This window comes from Dendroctonus ponderosae, unplaced genomic scaffold (assembly GCF_020466585.1).
Source record: "Dendroctonus ponderosae isolate FM_Combo_2020 unplaced genomic scaffold, Dpon_F_20191213v2 Dpon_F_20191213_6, whole genome shotgun sequence".
Classification (NCBI taxonomy): Eukaryota; Metazoa; Arthropoda; class Insecta; order Coleoptera; family Curculionidae; genus Dendroctonus; species Dendroctonus ponderosae.
In genome coordinates this window covers 10,540,979-10,563,742 of record NW_026018814.1, presented here as the reverse complement: position 1 = coordinate 10,563,742, position 22,764 = coordinate 10,540,979, and the positions used below count along the sequence as shown (strand labels likewise).

The window sequence follows — 22,764 nt, the reverse complement described above, 5'->3', positions numbered from 1 at the left end:
GCAGTATTAGAAAATTTTCTGAAGGACGAAAGCATAAAAAGGCGTCGACTTTAAAATGAGAATATTTATTTACGTACTCCCGCACGTACATTGACAAACTGCAGATACTATAAATCCTCAAATAACGAGGTAATTAGCTCTTATACAAATTATGAAAGTTTATAAATGTATTGATTTGCTTTAATTTCACAATGTTGGGTAATTCATCAAAACAAACCTAACAACTAAATTAAAATTAGTTCACAGTTTCCGCAGATAGAATTGGAGTATTTTCTTTCCTAACAAGTTTAATTTTACACCTAGTTTAGTATCCTTTTCAATAATATAAATATGGATGAGACTTGAAAATATTTACAATTTCCACATATAGGTAGTTTTAGATTCTCATATACATTTCCAAATAAATAGCAAAAACATTGACGAATATGAAAAGGACGCTAGAAAAGCTCATCGTAGTGCTAATGTTCAGAAATTTTCTGTGCCACAACATTATATCCTAATTTAAAAAAAAATATATACCATTCTAATAAAATCTTGTTAATATCCATTTGTTGGGCACTCTATAAGAAAAAAATAACTTTTTTCTCTAAAACCACACATAATTTACATCAGTTACGAAATCGAATAAATATAAAACAGCTAACACAAAACACGATCTTATGATTGTGAGTAAATTAAATTGAAGCTATATGTAGGTCACATGTACCGAAAATACTCCACTCTAATGCCTCCTACAAAGTAATATAACTATTTAAGAAAATAATAAAACTTTAACAATATACTTTTCATATATTATATCTACAAGTTTTATAGTGGTATTTAATTAATATGTTACATACCATTATAATAAGGGCGAATTTTTTATATGATTTTTTAAATTTAATTATGGCCCTAAACTTATTCACATATTAGCAGGGAATACTTCTAATTTTTCATTTACAGGTGCATATTTTTATCTTTTCGAAACATACAATTTGGATCTAAAATTTGATGTATAATAAAATAGCAAAACATCCTTAACATCATTATCATAATTACAAAACATATACACCTGCAAACTAATGAGTTAGGGTAGGTTTACGTTCAAGATTGAGCTCGCCATGCATACTTGGGGTATGTTTAAGTTCTTACTCTATCTAAATACAATGGCTATATATTTAAATTTACCGTCTTCCTTAGTACAAAGCTTTTCTCTAAAGTGAACGTAATAGTGCTTCTAGAAAGGTCAGTTGTGAAGTGCCTCCCTATACAGATGTATAAATTGTGATTTTTAACTTTTTTAAAGCATTGTTACAAGTTTCATTGTAGAAAATGTTTTCAAAAATACCTTTTCCATTCTTCTCATCAACAAATTGTTGCAGTAATTTTTATTTATTTATTGGTCGCAGTATTTCAGAACCCAACATATGGCATGATATATGTTTAGATATTTTCAGGTGGCAGGCTCATGGGTGATTTTCTAATTTAGATACAATACAATTTACAAGCAATTTTAAATTAATTATTTGGCAAGTAGAAGTCAGCTGCGACACACTTTAGTTTCCAAGTGTTCATGTTTCAAAAATAAAAACACCAAAAATCAAAATTTCAACAAAACAATTATTCTGCGAAAAAATTGGGGATATATTCTTCGATTAAAAATCCATGAATTTTATAACATACAAACAACGGTTATTTAATAATCCCTTTTCGGCTATACATCCCTAATCGATTAATGAGAAATATAGATCATTAACTACTAACAGGTTTGTAACAAAATAACTAACTTTCAACGTTAAACAACAGTTTTTTCATTCAATCGTATTTAAAGCTCTACTTTTAACAGTGCCTTGACAAAGAAATGTCTTATCAAGTCAAATTAAACACACAAATAGGTAATTCTGCCAAATTTAGTTAACACGATTATATGTTTTACGTATATATAATTTGAATTAGTTAATGAAACATATTGCTTCCTCTATCGAGTTGCCCCTTTAAATGAAATGAAAATTCTGCATTTGGTTTTTGCGTATTATGTTACAATGATACAAAGCCAAAGTACAACGATAACTTTTTGAAGAATTAAACTTTACTGCAAGTCTTACAGTCTCAATGCAGAGTAAGTTTTCCTTCGTAGGCAATTTTTACACAGACATATTGAATACAAAGAAAAACAGTTCTTGATAGAAAACGTTTTCTCTATAACAAAAAATTCTCATTACCTCGTAATTCTAATAGGTAAGATGCCGTCGCACATACCAATTTGGATGTTGACATGTTTAAGAGCCCATTCAATATGTCTATACGAATCTGAATAAAAAAATAATGTCGATTGAAATGAAATAATGATAGAGCTTTTGCTTTCTTTAACAACAGGTATGGCATCCAGCAACACCCGGTTCCGATTAATGAGAACAATATGTGAAACCTAGAATTGTAACTAAATTATGTTCTAGCTTAAAGCTTAATTTCGTAAATGATGTTAATAATAAATATACATGTGACGATGTAATTATGCTATTCTATTGATCAATTGTGGCTGTTTACTGAAGGACGGTTTCATACATATCAGCGAAAACTTCTTAGCTTGAGATCTTAAACATGTCGCTCTATTTCTAACTGTTTAAATTAATCCTTCTCGTAGCTTATATACAGTTTCCAAAGAAGTATTTGATTCCTAAAGCACATTTGTCCATTTACAGCTACTTTTAAGTAGAAGACAGCACATTCACTAAAATGTTAAAATGTACAGTGATTGCAGCCACGATGAGTTTTTCTAAGGTCGGTGATTTTTAGTAGTTTATAAGTTCCATTTATTCGGGCCGATTCCTGGCTACGCCACATCAGCTGTTAAAAATCACATCATAAATCATTGTTCTAAGGAATGTGTTAAATTTTGAGAATTGTAACGGATCGTTAGGCATCATTTAATGAGTCGCCATAAATATAGCCATTAAAACTCAAAACTGCTCAAGTTGCAAAAACGAAATGTGTATCTATGTTATTAAAATCAAGCTGTATGATCAACTCGTGAAGAAGTCCAAAATTTCTCATTCAAAATTCCAACTTACAAATATTATTTTCAAAAATGTGGAAACCTTTTTTTTTGATAATTTGAATTGAATTTTAATGCTGATATTGCTGCCTGTTATATATTATATCTGGATACTTCAATGATTAACATTTGGATGACTAAGACCAAGTAAACGTTTTAGTCCTACAGTTTTAAGAATAGAATAACTATTTTTACGATATTTGGGATGACTTAGTGTAAAATCCGTTTATAACGCCGAAACTGTGCGAGGTTCCTTGCTTGGGCGTTACTGAACTTATTACGTTTCGTGTTATAAATTTTTCAACGTACACTTGTATGAAATTGAACCATTTTGAAAATACTAAAAGATTAATATCGAAAAATTTGTTAAAATGGATGCAAACGGACTAAAGAATTGTGAATTTTGATCAGGATGTGTAAAAATACACAACGCGTTCCATAAAACCGAATCACCCTGAATAGATAAAAAATGACTATTTTAACATTAGAACTTCAAACAGTTCTATCTCGAACAGTTTGGCTGCTATGAACCGATACCGCACTAACCAGTGATCTTGAATAGCGATGCATGAACAATCCAGAAACTTAGCAAATGCGAAAAAAGTATTCTATATATAAAAAAAAATTTTCAGATTCGTGACATATATACTTATAATAAATAAATAAAAATAAATTAGAACAAGCAAATAAAAAAAACCAAAACCTACTTGCTGGAAAAAAACATATATTACACTTTTTAAACATGATTTTTCAACACAAGAAGTGCTACTAAACTAAACACTACGTTTTAATAATATTTAATATTCATCTTTTTACAACATTTTAAGTAAATTAATTAAAAGTTAATTTAAGTTTAGGTACGGCACGGTATGCAGTCCAAATTGGTAATATTCTATGTGCACACTAAATGTCTTTTTTTAACTGACACTATATGGTTACTTGAGATGAAATCTACAAGGAGCTGATTTTGACATGTTATCCAATAAAGCGGCTTGACAGGTCTTACGTTCTAAAGGGAAAAGAAAAACTTTACAAGCGCCAGAAAAACAAAACATGAATTTAAAAATCACAAACATTTCTTTGGATTTGATGATGAATCTCTGAAATGATTTCCAGAGATAAAAGAACAATCATGGCACTTACCGTTCTAGTCTAGACCCGCGTTACTCTTGCAACGTATCACTTCTTGCCACTGCCAGGTGGGTTGTTGTTCTGGGTAGCAGTCGCTCCACTACCTGGAGTCGATTGGGCAATTGAACTACTCAAACCCGTGGAATTGGGCACACTCTTGTGATTCAACTCTAACTCAGCCAGACGTTTCCATAACTCTTCTCTGTCTTTTTCCCGCTTTTTTTCTCTGCAATGAATAAAAACTGTATCAATCCCCAATTGCCCAACAACACCAAAACATTTTTCAATTTAACGTGAATAGAAATAACAAACAACTTACTTTTGTCTTTCCGCTTTATAGCTAACCGTAAGTTCATCAAAGAGCTTGGAATTCATATCCATAAATGTTTTCAGCACATTGTAGACCAACGCCACAATTGTCTGATTCCAGTGCTCTTTTGAGATCCGATACAGGGCCGGAAACATTATCGGCATAACCACGTGATTATTTTCTTCCATTAAGGACATGATATATTCATTATTCCAGAAATATAGAGCCCGCTCTGCCACCTGAAAATTTAAAAAAACACCAATTAAATACTATTTGGTGGGATCTTCTTCCGCAGCAGAATTTTATGTATGTACTTATTGACAAGATCATTTTCAGCTTAATAAAAAATATTGCAATGATCACTATACTTTAACAAAGGGTTTCAAACACGATAGTTCTATTTACCTGAAAATGGGGACTCGAGACGCACTTAGCAATTTGTCTAAATAAAGGTTCTTGAATACGCGTAAATTGAGATGGTTCGATTACATCTAAGACTTCCTCAATCTCGCCCAAAAACATCACCTGAAAAAAAAATTGAAAATTAGTAATTAAATGCCGAATACTTCCATCGAGACTTCACACCGGAAATATTTAAATATCAAATAATCGATCAACTGAATCTATAGAATTGAAAAAAATCGATTTGTCTAAAAATCTATAAAAAGCTGCTCAAATTCAATTTATTTCTATAGTTTCAATTCCAACGAATGTTTGGATTCGAATCTAAAATTTCAAATTATAAGTAATTGTCTACTTGGCGCATTTTTTTCTAGATTTATGGTCACTTTTTCACGTCCGCTATTCATAGTTTATACTATTAATGTTTACAATAATCAGTTCTGAATTAGCTTTATAATGATAGAAATTACAGGTTATTTAATTAATGTAAAAAATTACAGCGTGCTTCAGAAAAACAGTAAGACAGTAACAAGAGTTCGAGAAATTTCAAAATCTTTAGATTCTTTAGAAAATACAGGATTAAATAAATACTGAAAAATATAGTACATATAATATTATTTCGGTCAGTTTATAAAAATAAAATTTAAATTTTATAGACAATTATCTTTCACAGAAAGTAAATGAACTCATCAGTTATCTATTGATATACCAGGTTCTTAAAGACAAGATTATTACTTAATTAACCCTCATTAGAGATAAAAACATAGAAAAGAAACTAATAAACAATTCGACAATAGACTACATTGTCGACATTTTTTTTAAATACGAACGTATAATCTGTAATTCCGTTTGAGGCTCCAAGAAATACCTACTTCATTCAAATTCAGTATGTACTTAAAAATGGTTGTATCTTAAACATCTTTATCTGGTAAACGAAGATTTCGCAACCCTAGTTTGTATTGTTTTTGCTCGTTATTTAACGAGAATTTTACAGTTAACACTATGCAACGTAATTTTGAATAACCCTACATGTACAGGCATGAGTTTAGCTTTGAAAGTTACTAATAGTTGTTTTTTTTTATTTAAATTCCCAGTACTATTTTCACTTCATTGATATGTCTTTCTTACCTCCTTCTGACTGCAAGTTTTGGGCCAGTACTTAAGCAGACCCCGCACAACGGGCTCTGTTAAAGTGGGGTCTTTTTCCAAAAACTGCACAACGCAATAGGCTAGTTGCGCGTGATACAAAGACAGGCACTTAACCTTGTGGAGGGGGATGAGCACCTAATAAAAAATAATTTTCGTTCAAATTAAGTTTAAAAAATTACATTCGACTGCAGCAAATTTTTCAACGTTAAATAATTAACAAGACCCAACTGTACCATATTGCTTCTTTCTTTTAACCAATAATCAACAAAACAATATACAAAAGCAATTCCCAAGAATTCACAAATCGTTGATAAACTAGGCGATAATAGGTTTTTATTAAACATAGGCTAAAAGTAGCCTGCATTCAAACAAGTAGAAAATGTTTGCAATTAATGTGGATTAAATTATTAATCAAATTTGCATTAGATCCTAAACCGCCGATAAATGATAATAAAGTCAGTAGTAGCAGTAGATTGGAAACAACACATATTTACTTACCTTGACCAGGAACTGTTTGTGTTCTTGCTTAAGCGGTAACGCAAAACCATTAATAATAGATCCCAGAATTTCTAGGAGTTCACCGACTCCATTGAAATGTTCAGTCTCATATACGAATCTGCAATTAGAGTTGTTTACTATCGAAATTGATTCAAATTATATAATGGCTGATGTCAACAAACAGAATAATGTGTATGAAAGGTTACACACCGTTATGTAACTCAGTGAGCAGCAATTGAATTTGAATATGATCAGCTAGCTTATTTGATGAGACAATCCCGAACACATTCCAGATATAATCAGTATTCTAACCAGAATTTAATGAAAGTTCCAGCTGCGTGCACTAAATGAAAATAAAGTCACATTTTCATATTCCACCTGCCCAACCAGATGTTTTTTGTAAACTAATATTGGACCCTAATTTGAAATTTAGATTACCACCAAATTCCCAGGAATGAGTTCGAGATTATTTCCACAAGCAAACGCTGAAATAACGTTGTGAAAGAAGACTCATTTTAACATAACTCGTAGTTGCATATATTATAAACTTCACGGAACCATTATTAAACCATAAATTAACCCTATTGCATTTCATAGCAATACCAAGATGAGAATTTTAATGGAAAATGTGATATTTCAGTACTAACGCTTATGCAAATGCTCGTTGCTGAAAATATAATCAAAAGGCAACACTTGCTTCAACATGCAGAGTGGTCCCATCAAAATTTAAGAAAAAGCTTCTGGTAGGTGTATGGAAGATATACGATCAAACTATTTCCTTTCTACGAGAACAGATTGCTAACTTAAACCACATTATACAGAATGTTTTAGCAGCAAAACGTTTTAGTAGGTGACATTCTTCCATTGCGATGTTATCTTCAGATCTTATCTGGGTTTTTACAGAACACATAAAGAACTATTCCAATTTCGATAGGTTGATGTTTTAGAAAAATTCATTGAAAAGCCGGATGCAATCACACTCTGGCATTAGCAACACTTAGTAAACGAGTATAGGGCAACAACAGTTTTCAAAAAAATGACTACTTTTTGTCCTTACAATAAATTAACTCTAGTGGTAAGCTAAAGAAGTAAATTTACTATACGAATAAGACAAGTTTTAATGTGGTAGTAATAAGTGCTATAAATGAGTGGTGTTCGTTTTATCATGAAAACCATTTTTTTTATCATTACAACTCATGACGATTCCACCCAGAGCTTTTGCTTAGTTATTCTTTATTCCTCTGTAACGAGGTGTTGCTCACGAATTGGAAAATTCATCATAATGCGAGCAGTATAATTTCAATGTTAAACAGAGCAAGATCAAACGAATAATTCGTAGTGACTAGTATTCGTTAACATAATTTTTGATACAAGAAGGATTGATAAAGGCAGATGAGATTTAATAGACCAGATGTTCGTTTTCTAACGTTTCATATTGAAACATAGACTATGGACATTCTGAATATCTAACATGAAACCTTTGGCAGTATGTCGCCAACCCCATTCTCTTTAATTTTCTACACTAATTGACCCCCAGGTTGAAACAAAGCTATCGATATCACTAATAAAGAGAGAAATTTGAGACAACATTCTTACCTAAGAAAAATGTTGTTAATCTGCTTTCGTATAAACGCACGTAAACCCAAGAACTTTCCATAGATACGATGCAGGACCGTCTTCAGGAAGTCACGTTCCCGGGGATCTTCCGAATCGAATAGTTCCAGCAGTTGCAATACGAACTTTTGATCGATAACGCGTTTGCCTATAGTGGGTTGAAAATCTGAACTCTCCAGGAATCTACAAACAAAGACAGGAACAATTAAATTACATTTAATTCTAATTTCCTTTCTATTAACTATTGCTGGTTGGTTGCAAACTAATTCGTTGAAATAAACTTACCGTAAGAAAAATTCATAAACTAGTTGAAGATGCGGCCAACTTGCTTCTAATGTTGGATCATCCTCCTCTGGGTCAAAATCAGGATTCTCACTGGGCGGTAGAGTTCTAAACAGGTTAGCAGAAATCTGAAAAAAAATCGTTAAATTAAAAACGCAATTGCAAAAAAATGTGTGATACTTAAAGGATTAGTATCAGTTCCATTTAGCTATTAAGTGTCCGTTTGCTACTAAGAAGCGCTATTTAACCGCGGAAGTGTGCCCATTCATCTATAACGACTGTTGGAACATCGGCCAGATAACAAAGATACCTAGGACTTGGCAGATTGACAAATAGAGTTTAAGAAAAGCCCGCATCTATTGTAGCGAATTTCGTGATTTACGGCTTATTTTGTAAATAAATCCTCGAAAAATAGACAGTCTGCTGTTTTCGAAAATTAAATAACACCTTTATGCCAGTTAAATTCAAACATTGAAAAATTAACCTCATCTTGTAAAAATAAAAAGGAACGTCTGAATCATTGATTTATAAAAAGACAAGTATATTGAATGTGTCTGTTTTCGTTTTTATGATTTAACGTGTTAAAACCGGACAATCACTTGGAGTGTTGTATATTTGTTTTTTTATTATACATAAACATAACAATAAGCACGACGCGCAGGACTAGATAACGTGGACTTGTAGCAGGCAACGTATATCTTTTCAAGAAATGTATAAAAACGCTTGATGTGATTTATGGGAACTTGACATAAAAAGATTTCAGGAAAATCGCGTGGGTTGACATCCTTTATAATGTAATCAGTTTTGTACTAATTGTATTAAAAAACCATTAGTTAAAACATGGATTTAAACCTTTAAAATCCAGCGGTAGCAATAGAATATTTATATAACAAAGAGAAAATCCTATTTTAAATTAAATAATCTGAGTGGAAGCAATATGTAGGTACGTCCAAGAAAAATCACCTATATCTGTTTTTTTCGTCAGAGTTCCGTAAGTCAGTCGGGTCGCATTCGGTTTGGCAGGAGATTGAGAATTCCTGAACGATGATGCAGGTTCGACGACGAACTTAATTAGACTGTTCAATTAAAAAGCGAAAAAGCGCCGGCTTGCGTAAACGCCCAAAAATATGAATGAAATTTTCGATTTAATATTATTTGGTAAACAAGTCAGTCACAATGTCAGACAGTCACAGGTATGCATCATGCATTTATATATACCGGCAATTCCTTCTTGGTATCAAGGTTAAAGCATTCAACGATCAGCCTCTATTGATGACGAATCTATTAGAGGCACATCAATTTTTAATGCTCTAACTATCGACTCTAACATTTTAAATCGAAGAGAAAAACTGTTAGTAGACATAATGTGCTTTTGTTTTGTAATGCATCTGCAATGAATGATTGAAGGCGACTCTCAATGCAGATGATGACGATATCGACAGACATGAAGACTAAAGATCTAAAACACGCTTAAAACACGATATGCATAAGAAAGGAATTTGAAATTTATTGAAAAAAATATTACCACCAACAGGCTGTTTATTCTTGCCATATAAAAATACTTCAAATGAGTCGCGTTACTTACTTAAACCGGTTACTACTGATACTGGTGAAGAATAAGGTAAGTCCAAGATTCTGTTATCTAAACTAAAATGTAAACGCATTTTCGACCATATAAACATCCTTGTAAAAATGTGTGTAGTTTCGTTTTTAGTTGGGAACATTTGCTTCCAAGATATTGATGTATTTAAACCTTGGACATCACCAAAGGCGCATTCCAAAATGATAAATCATAAAGCATCATTGTTTTCCGATAAGATACTAATGGAGTCTTACTTTGGTAAATGAACGACACTTACCATTTTTATGATTTCTGGATAAACCGGTTCGGTAAGCACACCCCGTCCTGCGGTTATGTAGTCGACCAGCTCATTGAGGGAACACCTTTTCACCTCCTTGCCTTTGAGGTCGACCACCGGGTCCATAAAATCGAAAGGTACACAGCACTGCCGCAACTTTCGAATAAATAATTCTTCTTGTTCACTAGCTGGGACATCTAAAACAAAAAATGTACACATTAAGTTTTGTCACAGAAAATGTACGTAAAATTATTTAGTTTCATACCTCGAACGCGTGTTGTAATAAATTTAAAATAAATACGAATTAGTGATTTTTTTGCAACAATTTAACCATCATTTCTATTCCTAACTTTCAAATTCAAATTAGCATTTACAGCTTGAACATTAAAATAACTAAAATTATAATTAGACCCATAGAAATAAACAGCGTTAATAAATAAATACATGCACATATTGTGTACAGAGTGGACACAAATCGTTATTATGGGTTATTTCTGCAACTGAAGCAATTGCCAACAAAAGGAACATATGCAATGGTGATGTTTAATTCGCTTATTAGCATCACATTATTAATAGCAATAATATTTATTTCAAGAATGACGCGGATCATAAATATTGAACTAAAAGCAATAGTTTAAGTTGCGACCAACTACATTTTAATTTCTTACTTGGTCTTAACACAAAGAATAATGTGACACGCTCTAAAAAATGTTTAACACGTTAGCTGTTTCAGCAGCTTTGAAAAAGGCGGAAGTTCAGAGACATCAAAAAGAAAACGATTACATATAAAATAGATCTAGAAAATATAGTGTTTTTAATTGCTTCATTTCGCATCATTTAAAGTTCCAAAATATGTTAAGCACAATCTTGACAATAAAATCAAATATGTAAACGCAAAAAAGTCCTGAAAAAGCATTATCAAGATATTTACATAATGTACAAGTTGAATTAAAATATTTTAATACATACAAAAACGAATTAAAACCTTTTTCCATATTTTAACAAACCGTATCAAGAAAATACACCTGTTCCGGACATAAGTTCAAAAAGGGCATTGTTAGCCAATATTAAATATATTTTGCCACAAAGCACTTGGACTTAACCAGAGAGTGGCGAGTATTATCACTTCATCACTATCACGAGTACATCATTATACCTACATTTTATGTAGAATTCCAAGTAACTTTTTAAATGCTTGACCAATTTTTAGTTAATAATCATCTTCTAGTTACCTATGGATTCCAAAACACCTAATGATAGAGCTATCGAAACGTTTCGCTAATTCAATGCGACAAGTTTCGAAAAAAGTGAAATACACATTGAAAGACAATTTACACACAAGATTCACTTTGGCCACATGATGAGATATTTTCAAATATATCGAACTGTTTGTCATTAATTCCTATAGGCAAATTTTGAATAATTTATTTTCATATTTTCGTGATATTGAAAATATTACTTCAAAATAACATATTGATAAAGTTAAAATTAAAATTCAAAGTTAGACTTTAATCGGTCAAACCTTCACTAGACAGTATCTAAGAGCGTTAAATCTGGCAAACGAGATGGCCGCGAAACTGATTAGACCTTCGAATTATTATGTGCACTACTTACCCTTTCCAAGTTTATCAAATTTCATTTCAATAGTCATTTTGTGTATTACTTGATTGAAAATTTGGTAGTTGCTCAATTAATGCTAATCGAGTTTTTTTTCAAGTTTCAATTAAACCATAAGATATTCAATAGATAGTTCTGAATTAAAACAAATTATAGTAATTAAGCTGAAGTGCGAATTTGACATACCATATTAAACCGTGTCGGTTATTCAGTGCCGTTCAACCATCACATTAAATTGATTTTTGAAACCGGAGTATACCCAGCTACAATTCTCACAGTCCAAGGTCTCGGTCAGAGACTAGATTAACTGATTTTAAAATAAAACCGAAACGCTGTTCGGTATGTACGAGCTGCTTTAAGTTTAACAGATGTTTGATATCCGATGCTTTTGGTCCGTCAGGGGCGTTTGGGCCCGTCTGTTGGAGACCTCGTTGAATTTTCACATTACTAACTATTTATCTAGTCCTATATAATCATAGTGTATAATTGTATGCATCCAAATGAGAATCCAATTTCTCAAAAGCGATTTATCCGATACGAATGTAGATAACGTCAGCATTAACGTATGAGGCCAGTACGTTACGCAGTTGTATCAAAATTAGAATGGGATTCATAAATAAAACGACATTTAATTAACAACGGCAGTACTTTCAATCTAGCGATAATACCCACAATATTACAATCAGATAATTTTTTGTCCTTGATGATTAGATGGTTGTTGATTGCAGGCATCTGTTTCATTATGATTAACAAAAGGTGCAATTACTAGATCCAATGCAAAATCAAGAAGCTTTTTCGGTTGATATTTCACAATCAAGTATTTAGGTTTGTGAATCAGCAAGAAAACCCCGAGCTCGATTTTCATACTCTAAGTCCATTAGCTGGATTTGTATAAATATAGAGGGATTAAATTAAAAAATGTATAATAATGTCGAACGAGGATAAAGTTTACCATCCCTGTGAAGGTTTTAAATGGATCCAATTTTCCAACCACGGTTTGTTGATGCACATTGATTTTTCTGTGCGGAAGAATGTGGGGAAGAAAGCTGTGGGAGAGTGGCAGCAACTGATGTACTCGGAAGCAACCATTAATACCATATTGAGTTTAATAGAAACAAGTAGCGAAAACCGGCATGGAACATCATTGAAAGATTTTCCTTGATCTAAAACGTTGGAAGGAAGACCGTATCAGGTAATTGTTTGTAGGGCAACTTTTTCTCATTAGAAAGCCTTTATTTCACATCAAGCCGTGATATGAGATCCCAACATAATTGTAAAGACTATGTGGATATGGCATCAGGAAGACTAACCCCGGTCAATTTTAACCTGCAAACGTGCAAATTGCTTACAGATTAATTACCAATCTATGCAACTTTATTGAGTAATTAATTTAGTAAGTATGTGTATTAAAGTCAGAAAATCAGAACACTATTTATGGCACGCAGTTCAGGACAACTTAGTAAGTTTCTAATAACACAAGAACTTATTATATTTCCACTTAATATGATTAGAGAGCTTCAGTTAATGCCTAATTGATAATTGATGGTATTGACGTACAGAATCCCATTATTACGAAACACATCAAACGATTAAATTGCAATCTTGAATGGTTCGTAGCAAATCTAATCCCCATAAATCGATAATAGTCAGTAGGAGATCATGTTAGTTGTACATTAAGACAACGACAATAGTATGAATGACTACTATACCCGAGAACAAATCGAATTGTAGTACGAAAAAGAAACGATTTCATGTCTCATTTATGATAGGCTATTATTGCAAAAACGATTATCAAAGTGATTATTTATTAGTCGGGAAATAGTACAATATTTGGGTTTATCGTGTATATGTTTTCTTCCTATCTAGATATATAAATGTTTGAATCCAAAGGTCGTGACTCTTAATGATCAAGAAAATGTAAGTAATATTGAATATATGATTAGCGGTTTCAATAAAATGGCTACTGGACTACGGTGGAATTTGTGTGTTTATTGGTCCTGCCCCCGAACAGTAGTACCTTCATAGGCAAACTCTATACAGGAAATGATAATGCTAACATCTAAACCCAAGTGATTTTTTGTTTAGTAAGCGTAGGTATCTCTCGCATGTTCAAATTGGACGTGAGCCAAATCCAAACAGATATTCAAATTAATAAAGTGATAGAGATATTTTTGAAACCCGCGATTGTTTGTAAAAATAAAATAGCACTTGTCTACAATTTAACTGGATGAGAAGACTTATGAAAGTGTATTTTAAATGACAACTAAAGTGATAATGTTTTCAGTCGCATTCAATGAAGTGGCAGTAAACTTCCTACAACATTGCCATATTTTAATTTCTTGAACAATCCTCTCCATATACTAGAACATAATTGAATACTAATTTATATTCTAGTGCTTCCCTTTAATACACCATTAAAAATAATACCCACACATCAGAGAACTCGGCTCGGAATAATATTCATTTGCACACGTATGGCGTTACTAATAAAAAAAAGTTGAGGTAGTAAAATTAAAATATGAGAAATGGTATAAATAAAGTAATATATACCTTCCCATCAAAAATCCCCCTATTTTGATTATATACATGATAACCAAATGATGAAAAGCGAATCCAACATACATACAATTATGCTGAGTGCAATTTAGTTGTTAAGCAACATAAAAACACGTTCAGCCATATAATCATACGTAAACAGAAGTATTTAGCGGGAAATCAACAAACTACTTGATGAAATTAGTATGGAATAAATTAAATTCCTTTAGAATCAAAATATGTTGTATGACTCGCTCTAGATCAAGTCCAGTTTGTTTTCCTTATGTACAAACATTGCTTACTTTAATCATCAAGCATCGTGATGGTTGGCAACATGTTTCTGGTTGAATAGATTTATCCAAACAATCATTATTTTTTAATGCAGAAGTTAGTGAAATAACGCAAATTGTTCTTGATTGCAACTTCGACAGTATGTGCATAATATATTAATAATTAATCAAAACACGAAAGTAAGTACCTAGCCAGCTACTAATTTTCACGACCAAAAAATATTCAGAGTAGACAACAAACTCAAAATATATTCGCTATCAATAAATATGAACTGATGCGTAATTGCTAACTTTATGGCAAGTATGCCGCTTTTAAGTAACAATAGAACTATACTTGAAATACCTATTTATGATGAAGATAACTCGAAATTTCTTAGGTGTAGATATTTTATGAAAATATTCCGGCGACTTTGAAATAAAATGGACAAAAATGGTGTTTTTCTTGGTTTATGAAAAGAGTTGTGGTTCTTATGGTATCGGTCTTGAGAGGTCACAGTTGAGTCTAAACTTTAATGCTACCAAACTCTCGAATTTTATTTTGGTTCCTTCATCAGGGTGCAAATCTTTTTAAATTTAAATTTAAAGAAAACATCCAGTTCTCCGGCAACATAAGACAAAATGGTCAATTCCACATCTTCAACTTCAGTCAGCCACGTCAGTAATTAAGACAAATATAACTTGTTAAAATTAGAACTATTGAATGACTATAGATATTGAAAATTGATTGACTCATAAGGACTATTAAAATTTTAAAATGTCGTCTTAACTGTACTTTTATCAAGTTATACTGATCTTCATTATAATAATCATTTGTAGACGATAATTCACCAAAGTAGAAAAATATAGGCGTATATCAAAACAATCACAATTATGTTAACTTATGTTTTTTTAATGGAACACCATGTATATTTTTATGCTGTTTAGGTAGCTTTACTTCCCCGAGTTCGACCATGCATAAGTTTTTTTTGTAATTCTGGAAATAATTAAATATAATTTTATTTAATTGAATATCATCCGCAGCTAAAGGGTTCCAAATATAGACTAACCTTAGAATTGAAGTAAGCTATGTAATTCGAAGTTGTGTATTTCTTCGCATTACGATACTTATATTTTCTGAAAATTGCAATCGTCGTTTTTCTTAGAACATATTCGGCGTCTTCAATTTTTCGAGAAGAGTTGGATATTTACATATCCGAGAACGTTTTCCTCTTGGTGGTCGGTTTGTTTTGTGTATTTTTATGTATTTAATCCTTTTAAACTTGTTTCTAGCTTCTGAAAAAAAGAATTGTGTCGTTTTTACATCTTTCTGAGTATCTTTTTTGTTAAGCCGCTGCTGCTTGCTCCAGCCGCTTTCTACATTCTACCTAAACAAACACCATATGCCGTTTTCATAGTTTTTACAGAGCGTACTGATGCAAATTTGATGACCCAAGCACCGAAACTAACATTTATCACCAACTACTACAATAAACTTTATAATATATGGTTGAACTCGGGAAGCGTAAGGCTATCTAATGGTATATAAAAAGCTACAGTTCTATTTAATGAAAACACAAGTTTATCTTATACCTTTCTTGAGACACCGTATATTTTCTACTTATTTGACTCTATATATCAATGGTTATCTATTACAAAAGTATTTACTTTTTCTCATATTTTCCGTAATGAAAAAGGTAAAAACGTAAAATCAGCAATTTTCCGCCTTACCATGTCCAATCAATATAAACAAATCAATAAAAGACAAATTTAAAAACTTCAACTTCAACATTTTCGTTACTAAAAAATCAACCTTATAACATCCATACCGGCTTCTTAATATATGCCAAATAGGACATAAAATGACCAATGTTGTCCACTCTGTATTTTGCCCTTTAACGATAAAAAATTATTTTCAACTAATGAAATCTGATACATTCAACAGCCTTTTGGCTCTCACTTGTCGAATTAATAGTAGTAATTGTTTATAGAATGTAAATACATATAAATTAAATGGGCAACAGTGGGCTTGAATTTTAAAAGCTATAGGTACTAGCTAAAATATATTCAAATAAATGAACATACCAAAATATCATAAAAACTGTTTGAAGTGCATCTACACACAAGAGCACAAACAACCAGTAGAAAGTTTCTTAATATTTTAAAGAAATCGCCATAGGTTGTTACTGGTTTCTGTCACGGCCTTAACTATTCCTTACTGGATTAGTTGTATTTAGGTAAGAATATCATTACTGGATTAGTTTAAATCAAGTCTTAATAGAAATACGACTAGGAAGAATATCTCCATAATTTTTCGGAAACATTCAAAATAAATAAAAATTATTTAAATGAATATAAAAAACTTCCTCAAACTTTTCACTTGTTGCCCGCTCCTCGAAAGGGTAACGATAAACACAACTCTACCTTACAATAGAGGCGTCAAGTGAATACGCTTTTAATAACTTATTATAAATGCGAAATCAATTCACATCCCCATCGAAATATCTGTATAGCTAATTAATTATGGGGAATGTTTACAAATCTCAGTGGACTTCACAAATCGCTGCTAATCACCAGCTAAACCATCAATTGTCTCTCTATAATGGTTTATTAGCAAAACCACAAAACTGGGACAATGACTAACCGGCGATAGTAAATTGTTCGAAACTTCATAGACCTATAATGAATGATGGTCTTCATAAAAGAGGTTCACACTTGAATAACTTGTCAATTTTTCTTCAGATACAGAAGTTTATTAGACCTATAATGAATGATGGTCTTCATAAAAGAGGTTCACACTTGAATAACTTGTCAATTTTTCCTCAGATACAGAAGTTTATTAGAATTATAATTAAACATACCTAATAACTAMAAAAAAAATCCAACATAACAAAGATTGATTAAAAAAAAACACCCAAACTTTRTGTGTATTCTTGATGGGGAATATAGCGATGTAACGTATAGCTTGATAAAAAGAAATGCGCTATATTTTTYCAGGTTTAACACCAGCTATACATTACATTTTCGCTTAAAGCTTTATTACTATACGTATAGCTTGATAAAAAAAATGCGCTATATTTTTTCAGGTTTAACACAAGCTATACATTACATGCTTACATTTTCGCTTAAAGCTTTATTACTATATCGATATTAGAAATCGCGACCTGTCGGAATACCGTATACAGTATAGCGCTTTAACGTATCTAGCGCTAATTGTGCAGAGTCAATGATTTTGCACTGCATCTACACTGTTCTACTGTTTTCATACTCCCAAAATGTCCTGATTGTTTTGTTTCTAAAAGAAAATAAGATTTAATTAATGTGCAACGTTGTATGTGTATTCGAATTCAGAACGTGCGATTATGTCTCGTTGCTTTACTTTGCTATTTAATTTAATATACAAATAAAACCTTAAAATATAAAAAGAACGCACAAAATATCTACACCATTTAAATGAAGATATAGAATAACTGAAAATGATCAGTTCTTTTGATTAACTTTTGCTTATAAAATAAGCTATTGTCATCATAAACATGTACTCAGACGAAAATTATAACGTTACAACTATAGCGTTATATAAAGCACGCTATATGAATATATCGCGCAAACAAAATATAGCCGTTATTCATATTCTTCGGGTGTATGCCTAACTCTCGTTCCTGACCATTCAACGATCTAGGAAAGTTTTTTGCTCTTTAGAAAGGTCAGCGTCAACTATTATCTCATTTCAGCGCCCATTCGATACGGTTAAAGAAGAAATCCGGTCGCTGACTAATTGCTGAGTGATTTTCCGCGGTTAAGTGCATTTCGACGAGCTGTCATTTGATTGGGTAATAAAGTCGCTAGGAAATGGGTTGCCGCCGGCATGACGCTAAGTGGTTTCGTGTCCCCCAATCAGCTACAAATTGTCGACGAAGGGTGGCGACAAAAATCACTAGACTTACTAGAAAAATGATTCGCAAAAAAATTAGTAATATTGTAAAAGGTGCAATTTCCATCCAAGATTATCAAAAATATAAAAAATTAAAAACCCTTCAATCAAATAGCGTTTCAAACACACCTAAAAATGAAACAGTTCCAAATGCTGATTTTACGGTCTCGATTTTAGAACGTATTCGAACACTGAATCAACTTAATCCAATTTTCAAACCACATACATACATTAAATTATGCCCACATGTAACATAAAATCATCAAATTCCGTTAGGTGACGTTGAATTTTAATTAAATAAATTTAGTTCCCTTATGTTTTATGAATTACCTACTGCTACACTATGTGAAAATTTAATTAACAGAATGTTGTATAACGCTGAATGAAGTTGCACTTCTGTTGTACCATGTAGCGGACGTTGTTAACAGACTAAAGTAAATAATTTGACAATAATCCTAAAACTATTTGTCGAAAGTGCCTATTTTCCCATCCGAACAGTTAATCACCTGGTTAAATTCAAGTATGAATTATCGTAGCATACTTGCTCGAATGAGTCATGCAACTCTACTCAAAGTGTTATTGGGATTGCAAGCAACTTTCTTCATTCATACATTAACGTCCAGTTTAAAAATAACATTACGAGCTTTATTAGTATTATTTCATAGATTTAAATTTGCTGGCCAGAATAATAAAACTATGATTCAGCCTCACTTCCTGGAAATATCTCTTTTTAATACTAGTCCCGCCTATTCAAGTCATCGAGAAAACCTACAGGAATTGTTCGGAATATAAAAAATTATTATTTTCAGCTGTTGTGGTTTTTAATGTATTACTGGGGCTGATGATTTTCTGGAGAATTTTTACAGGAGTTTTCAATTGTAGCAAAAATTTTGTATTTCGCTCTTTATTTAGCTTTTTATTTATCTCTTAATCTAATGTATTCTTGTCTTGCTAATACGAGCATTTTCGGCATTGTTCCGCTCACATTCATCCACTGCCAAAGTCCGTTCACCAGATTGCCCACGATAAGTTTTATTTGGATGAAATTGCACATCAGCTTACTAATGGGGTTTTATAAAAAAATACAACAAAGACAAACCATGAAAACCACCATTTAGCCAATTTTCTGAATTTTATTTGAAACCGAAAAATTATAATCAGATATGACGATCGGCTGAAATACAAAATATGCTGGTTAAAAAATCACAACTATGGATTTTCTTTATTGTTAAAAATAAAATGAATTGAATGATTCATTTCAAATTTTATCTGTTACATAACAACTTTTTCAATTTCCATTCAATGCTTGCGATATTTACACTTGAGCAGCTGATGGATGGCCATGCCAAGCGCCAACAAAAATTCAGAAGGCATTATTAAATTTCGTGGCTAAGTAAACATAAGACAACATCTGCATACTAAATAAATTCTTACAAAGTGTGACCTACAATAAATTCGTACTAGGCTTACCATATGCAAAATTCATCGCGGTCATGGTAACATCATAAGGTAAAACATATAGACCCCGTTAATCGAAAACCACTCAAACAGTGTTAGTTTGGGCTAGTTTGAAAAAAGGGACAAAGGGGCACTTTCCGAGAGGACAATGTGGAGTTCATCCCTTTAATGCGATGCTTATTGCCAATACTGAATGTCGGTAGTTTGCTAATTAATCCTCTATACATTGATCGGAAAGTCAATAACCAAGCATTGAGCAACATTGTTTGCAACATTTTGGGGGTGTACTGTAAGGGATTTAGATACATATAAAATGTAAATTCGACTTGAATGTAGGGTGATTCAATATTCATTGATATCAGCAACAACATGATAATGAATTTCTTCATAAAAAAATAGTGAATAGTTTTCCTATTCCGAAAGTGGGTCGGGTTTCTGCTACCAGCTAGACAGTACACTACTTATCTTCTGAAATGTTGAACTTGATTAAAAAGTCCTGTTTTCCAAGACTATAACGTGTCAGAACATAAAATGTGCATTAAGAAAGCGAAGTGGGCGGCAGATACCCGACCCTCTTGAATCAAACCACATTTGGCGTGCAAACAGTTCAAATACATCGACAAATTAGAGTAGCAAAAAGTATACGAGCTCCCATTACAGATGGTAGATACTCTTCTAGCGGGGTTAATATCCAATTAAATTCAAAAATGAATCTATATCAGTATGTGCGGCCTCGCAGAGAATTGATCAATAAATTAGCTGTAGGCTATCGATAAGTTATAAAGCTGGAGTTCGCTGACTTTTCAGCTGCAGCTTCGAGCAAATCCGAAATAATTAAGGCGGCAAGTTTAGTGTCGCGATATTATTTATTCCCGTAGGCTCAAAGTTTGGGTGTTCTTTATTTTCGTTTATTCGCTTTGATTACCTAAAAGATCGAGAGAGGTCTGTAAGGGTTGTCCCTTCGGTGCCATTTAATATGGACTAGCACACCCTCACCGGATATATCCCGAATCTGGATTCGAAATTTATGTCATGGCAATGTTTTTATTACATTTCGTTCCTAAACTAAAAGCGAAAAACATGTAAAGATCATTAGGGTTAAAAGAGAGCAAAAAGCCGGGTTGCAGTTACGAGTTTTTGTAATCTACATCCTTACAAGGCAATTAATAAAACTATCTAACAAGTTTAAAAAGTAAACATTCTGCTACCCTTTTTCAGAAAAACGCAATCTATCTGCTATCCGAATATTGGTCATAGAGAAGATTTAAAATTGGCATCTTGTATTGGATCATGCATGCAAATGACCTTTTTCTCATTAAAATTACGTAAACACAACCAAAAATTTTGCACTAATCATATGAGATTCAGAGATATTCAAAACGTAGTTTCTCAACTAAATTTTCCGAGCAACAATCTCTGCATTTCAATACTCGGGTAACATACGCTTTGTCACAAAACTGCAGAATTTGTTACAAAACAACTTGTTGTTTAACTTCGCATAATAATTTATTGTTTCGAGATCAAGAACAACCTCTGCGCAACATTTCAATCGTTTTCTGTGTGTCTTTTTTGCTTAATTCTTTCAAAAACAACATGGTCTTAATAATTGCTTATCGCCACTTTATTATTCGACAACTCCACTTTCACCTTTTTGATATTGCAAACTTGCAACTTTAAAATAAAGATCGTTCTTATTGTTCTAGTTCACTATATTTTCTATTGTACTTCAAGTCTGCGTTTTTGCAAAATTAAGTAATTTAGATAAAGTTCCTACAGGATGTAAAACGAAGCAATGTAAAGTTTGTGAAAGTTCGGCATGCTTCCAGTTGAACAAAAAAAAACGTTTGTTTGAATTTCAGCGTTAAAAGCATGCATATAATTTTCATATCTCCAAACAGTTTTTGAATTTTTCGAGTATTTTCTTTATTTACAGGATGACCTTAAAAGATCTATATTTTGGTCTTGCAGTGAAATAAATATATATATATAAATAAATAAAAAAATCAATTATTTGAGAAGTTTCAAAGATTTCAAAGTTAAGTAATTTGGCCGCGTAAGCTTTGATGCGCAATTTTGAAAAGGTTAAGCAGTTCCTGCAATATTAATATTTTAACAAATTACCATTATACTATTCTAAAATTTTGATTTATTTTCCTGACTGCGTGTAATTATTATTATATTTTTTTATTCCTGGTCTTCAGTCAAAATATGAAATAAAAATGTTCATATCGTTTATTTCATATAACGTTTCGTCGAGACAACAGCGCCATCATCAGATTTAAAATTCAACACAAATCCATAATTGGGAAACATTAGATTCTTTTTGGGTTTGGCTGTCCTGAAACCTCACAATTTGTTTGAATTTCAAAATTTGTTTGAATTCAAACAAATGTGACGAAAAAAGAACTAATTGCAATTAATAATAAATTTAATACAGTTCTCTTCAAATTTGGAGATAATCCAAAATTTCCTCTCTTGTTGGCTTAAGTGAGCTTTGTAAATATATTTTAGGCATATATCGTAATGGAATAATCAATTCCAAAAAGTTAGTCCCTTTAGCAGAACGCCACTATAAGCTGTTAAATATTCAGGATCGGTAGGTAGTTTAAGTATACTGCATTAAAGATTTATGAAGCAAAATTTTCCGTATAGTACCTTATTGGCGCCTTACTTGGCAA

At 32.1% G+C, this 22,764-nt stretch overlaps 1 protein-coding gene across 3 annotated transcripts in view; it reads right to left on the bottom strand.

Moving 5' to 3' along the window:
• Positions 1-49: 49 nt before the first annotated feature.
• The window catches only part of LOC109536840 (serine/threonine-protein phosphatase 2A 56 kDa regulatory subunit epsilon isoform), a 28,551-nt gene continuing 5,836 nt past the window's right edge, over positions 50-22,764 (bottom strand). Inside the window, exons 1-10 of one of the 3 annotated variants that reach the window (XM_019903249.2) lie at positions 12,083-12,101; positions 10,280-10,476; positions 8,424-8,548; positions 8,121-8,321; positions 6,525-6,642; positions 6,006-6,161; positions 4,881-5,000; positions 4,485-4,714; positions 4,178-4,391; positions 3,739-4,043 (exon numbers count right to left, since the gene is read on the bottom strand). In XM_019903249.2, the coding sequence (XP_019758808.1) occupies positions 4,214-4,391; positions 4,485-4,714; positions 4,881-5,000; positions 6,006-6,161; positions 6,525-6,642; positions 8,121-8,321; positions 8,424-8,548; positions 10,280-10,405 (1,254 nt within the window). In that variant the 5' untranslated portion in view covers positions 10,406-10,476; positions 12,083-12,101 and the 3' untranslated portion in view covers positions 3,739-4,043; positions 4,178-4,213. Of the gene's footprint in view, positions 2,827-3,738; positions 4,044-4,177; positions 4,392-4,484; positions 4,715-4,880; positions 5,001-6,005; positions 6,162-6,524; positions 6,643-8,120; positions 8,322-8,423; positions 8,549-10,279; positions 10,477-12,082; positions 12,102-22,764 lie in introns of those variants that run through there. The other 2 variants (XM_019903248.2, XM_019903247.2) reach the window with 2 other exon arrangements.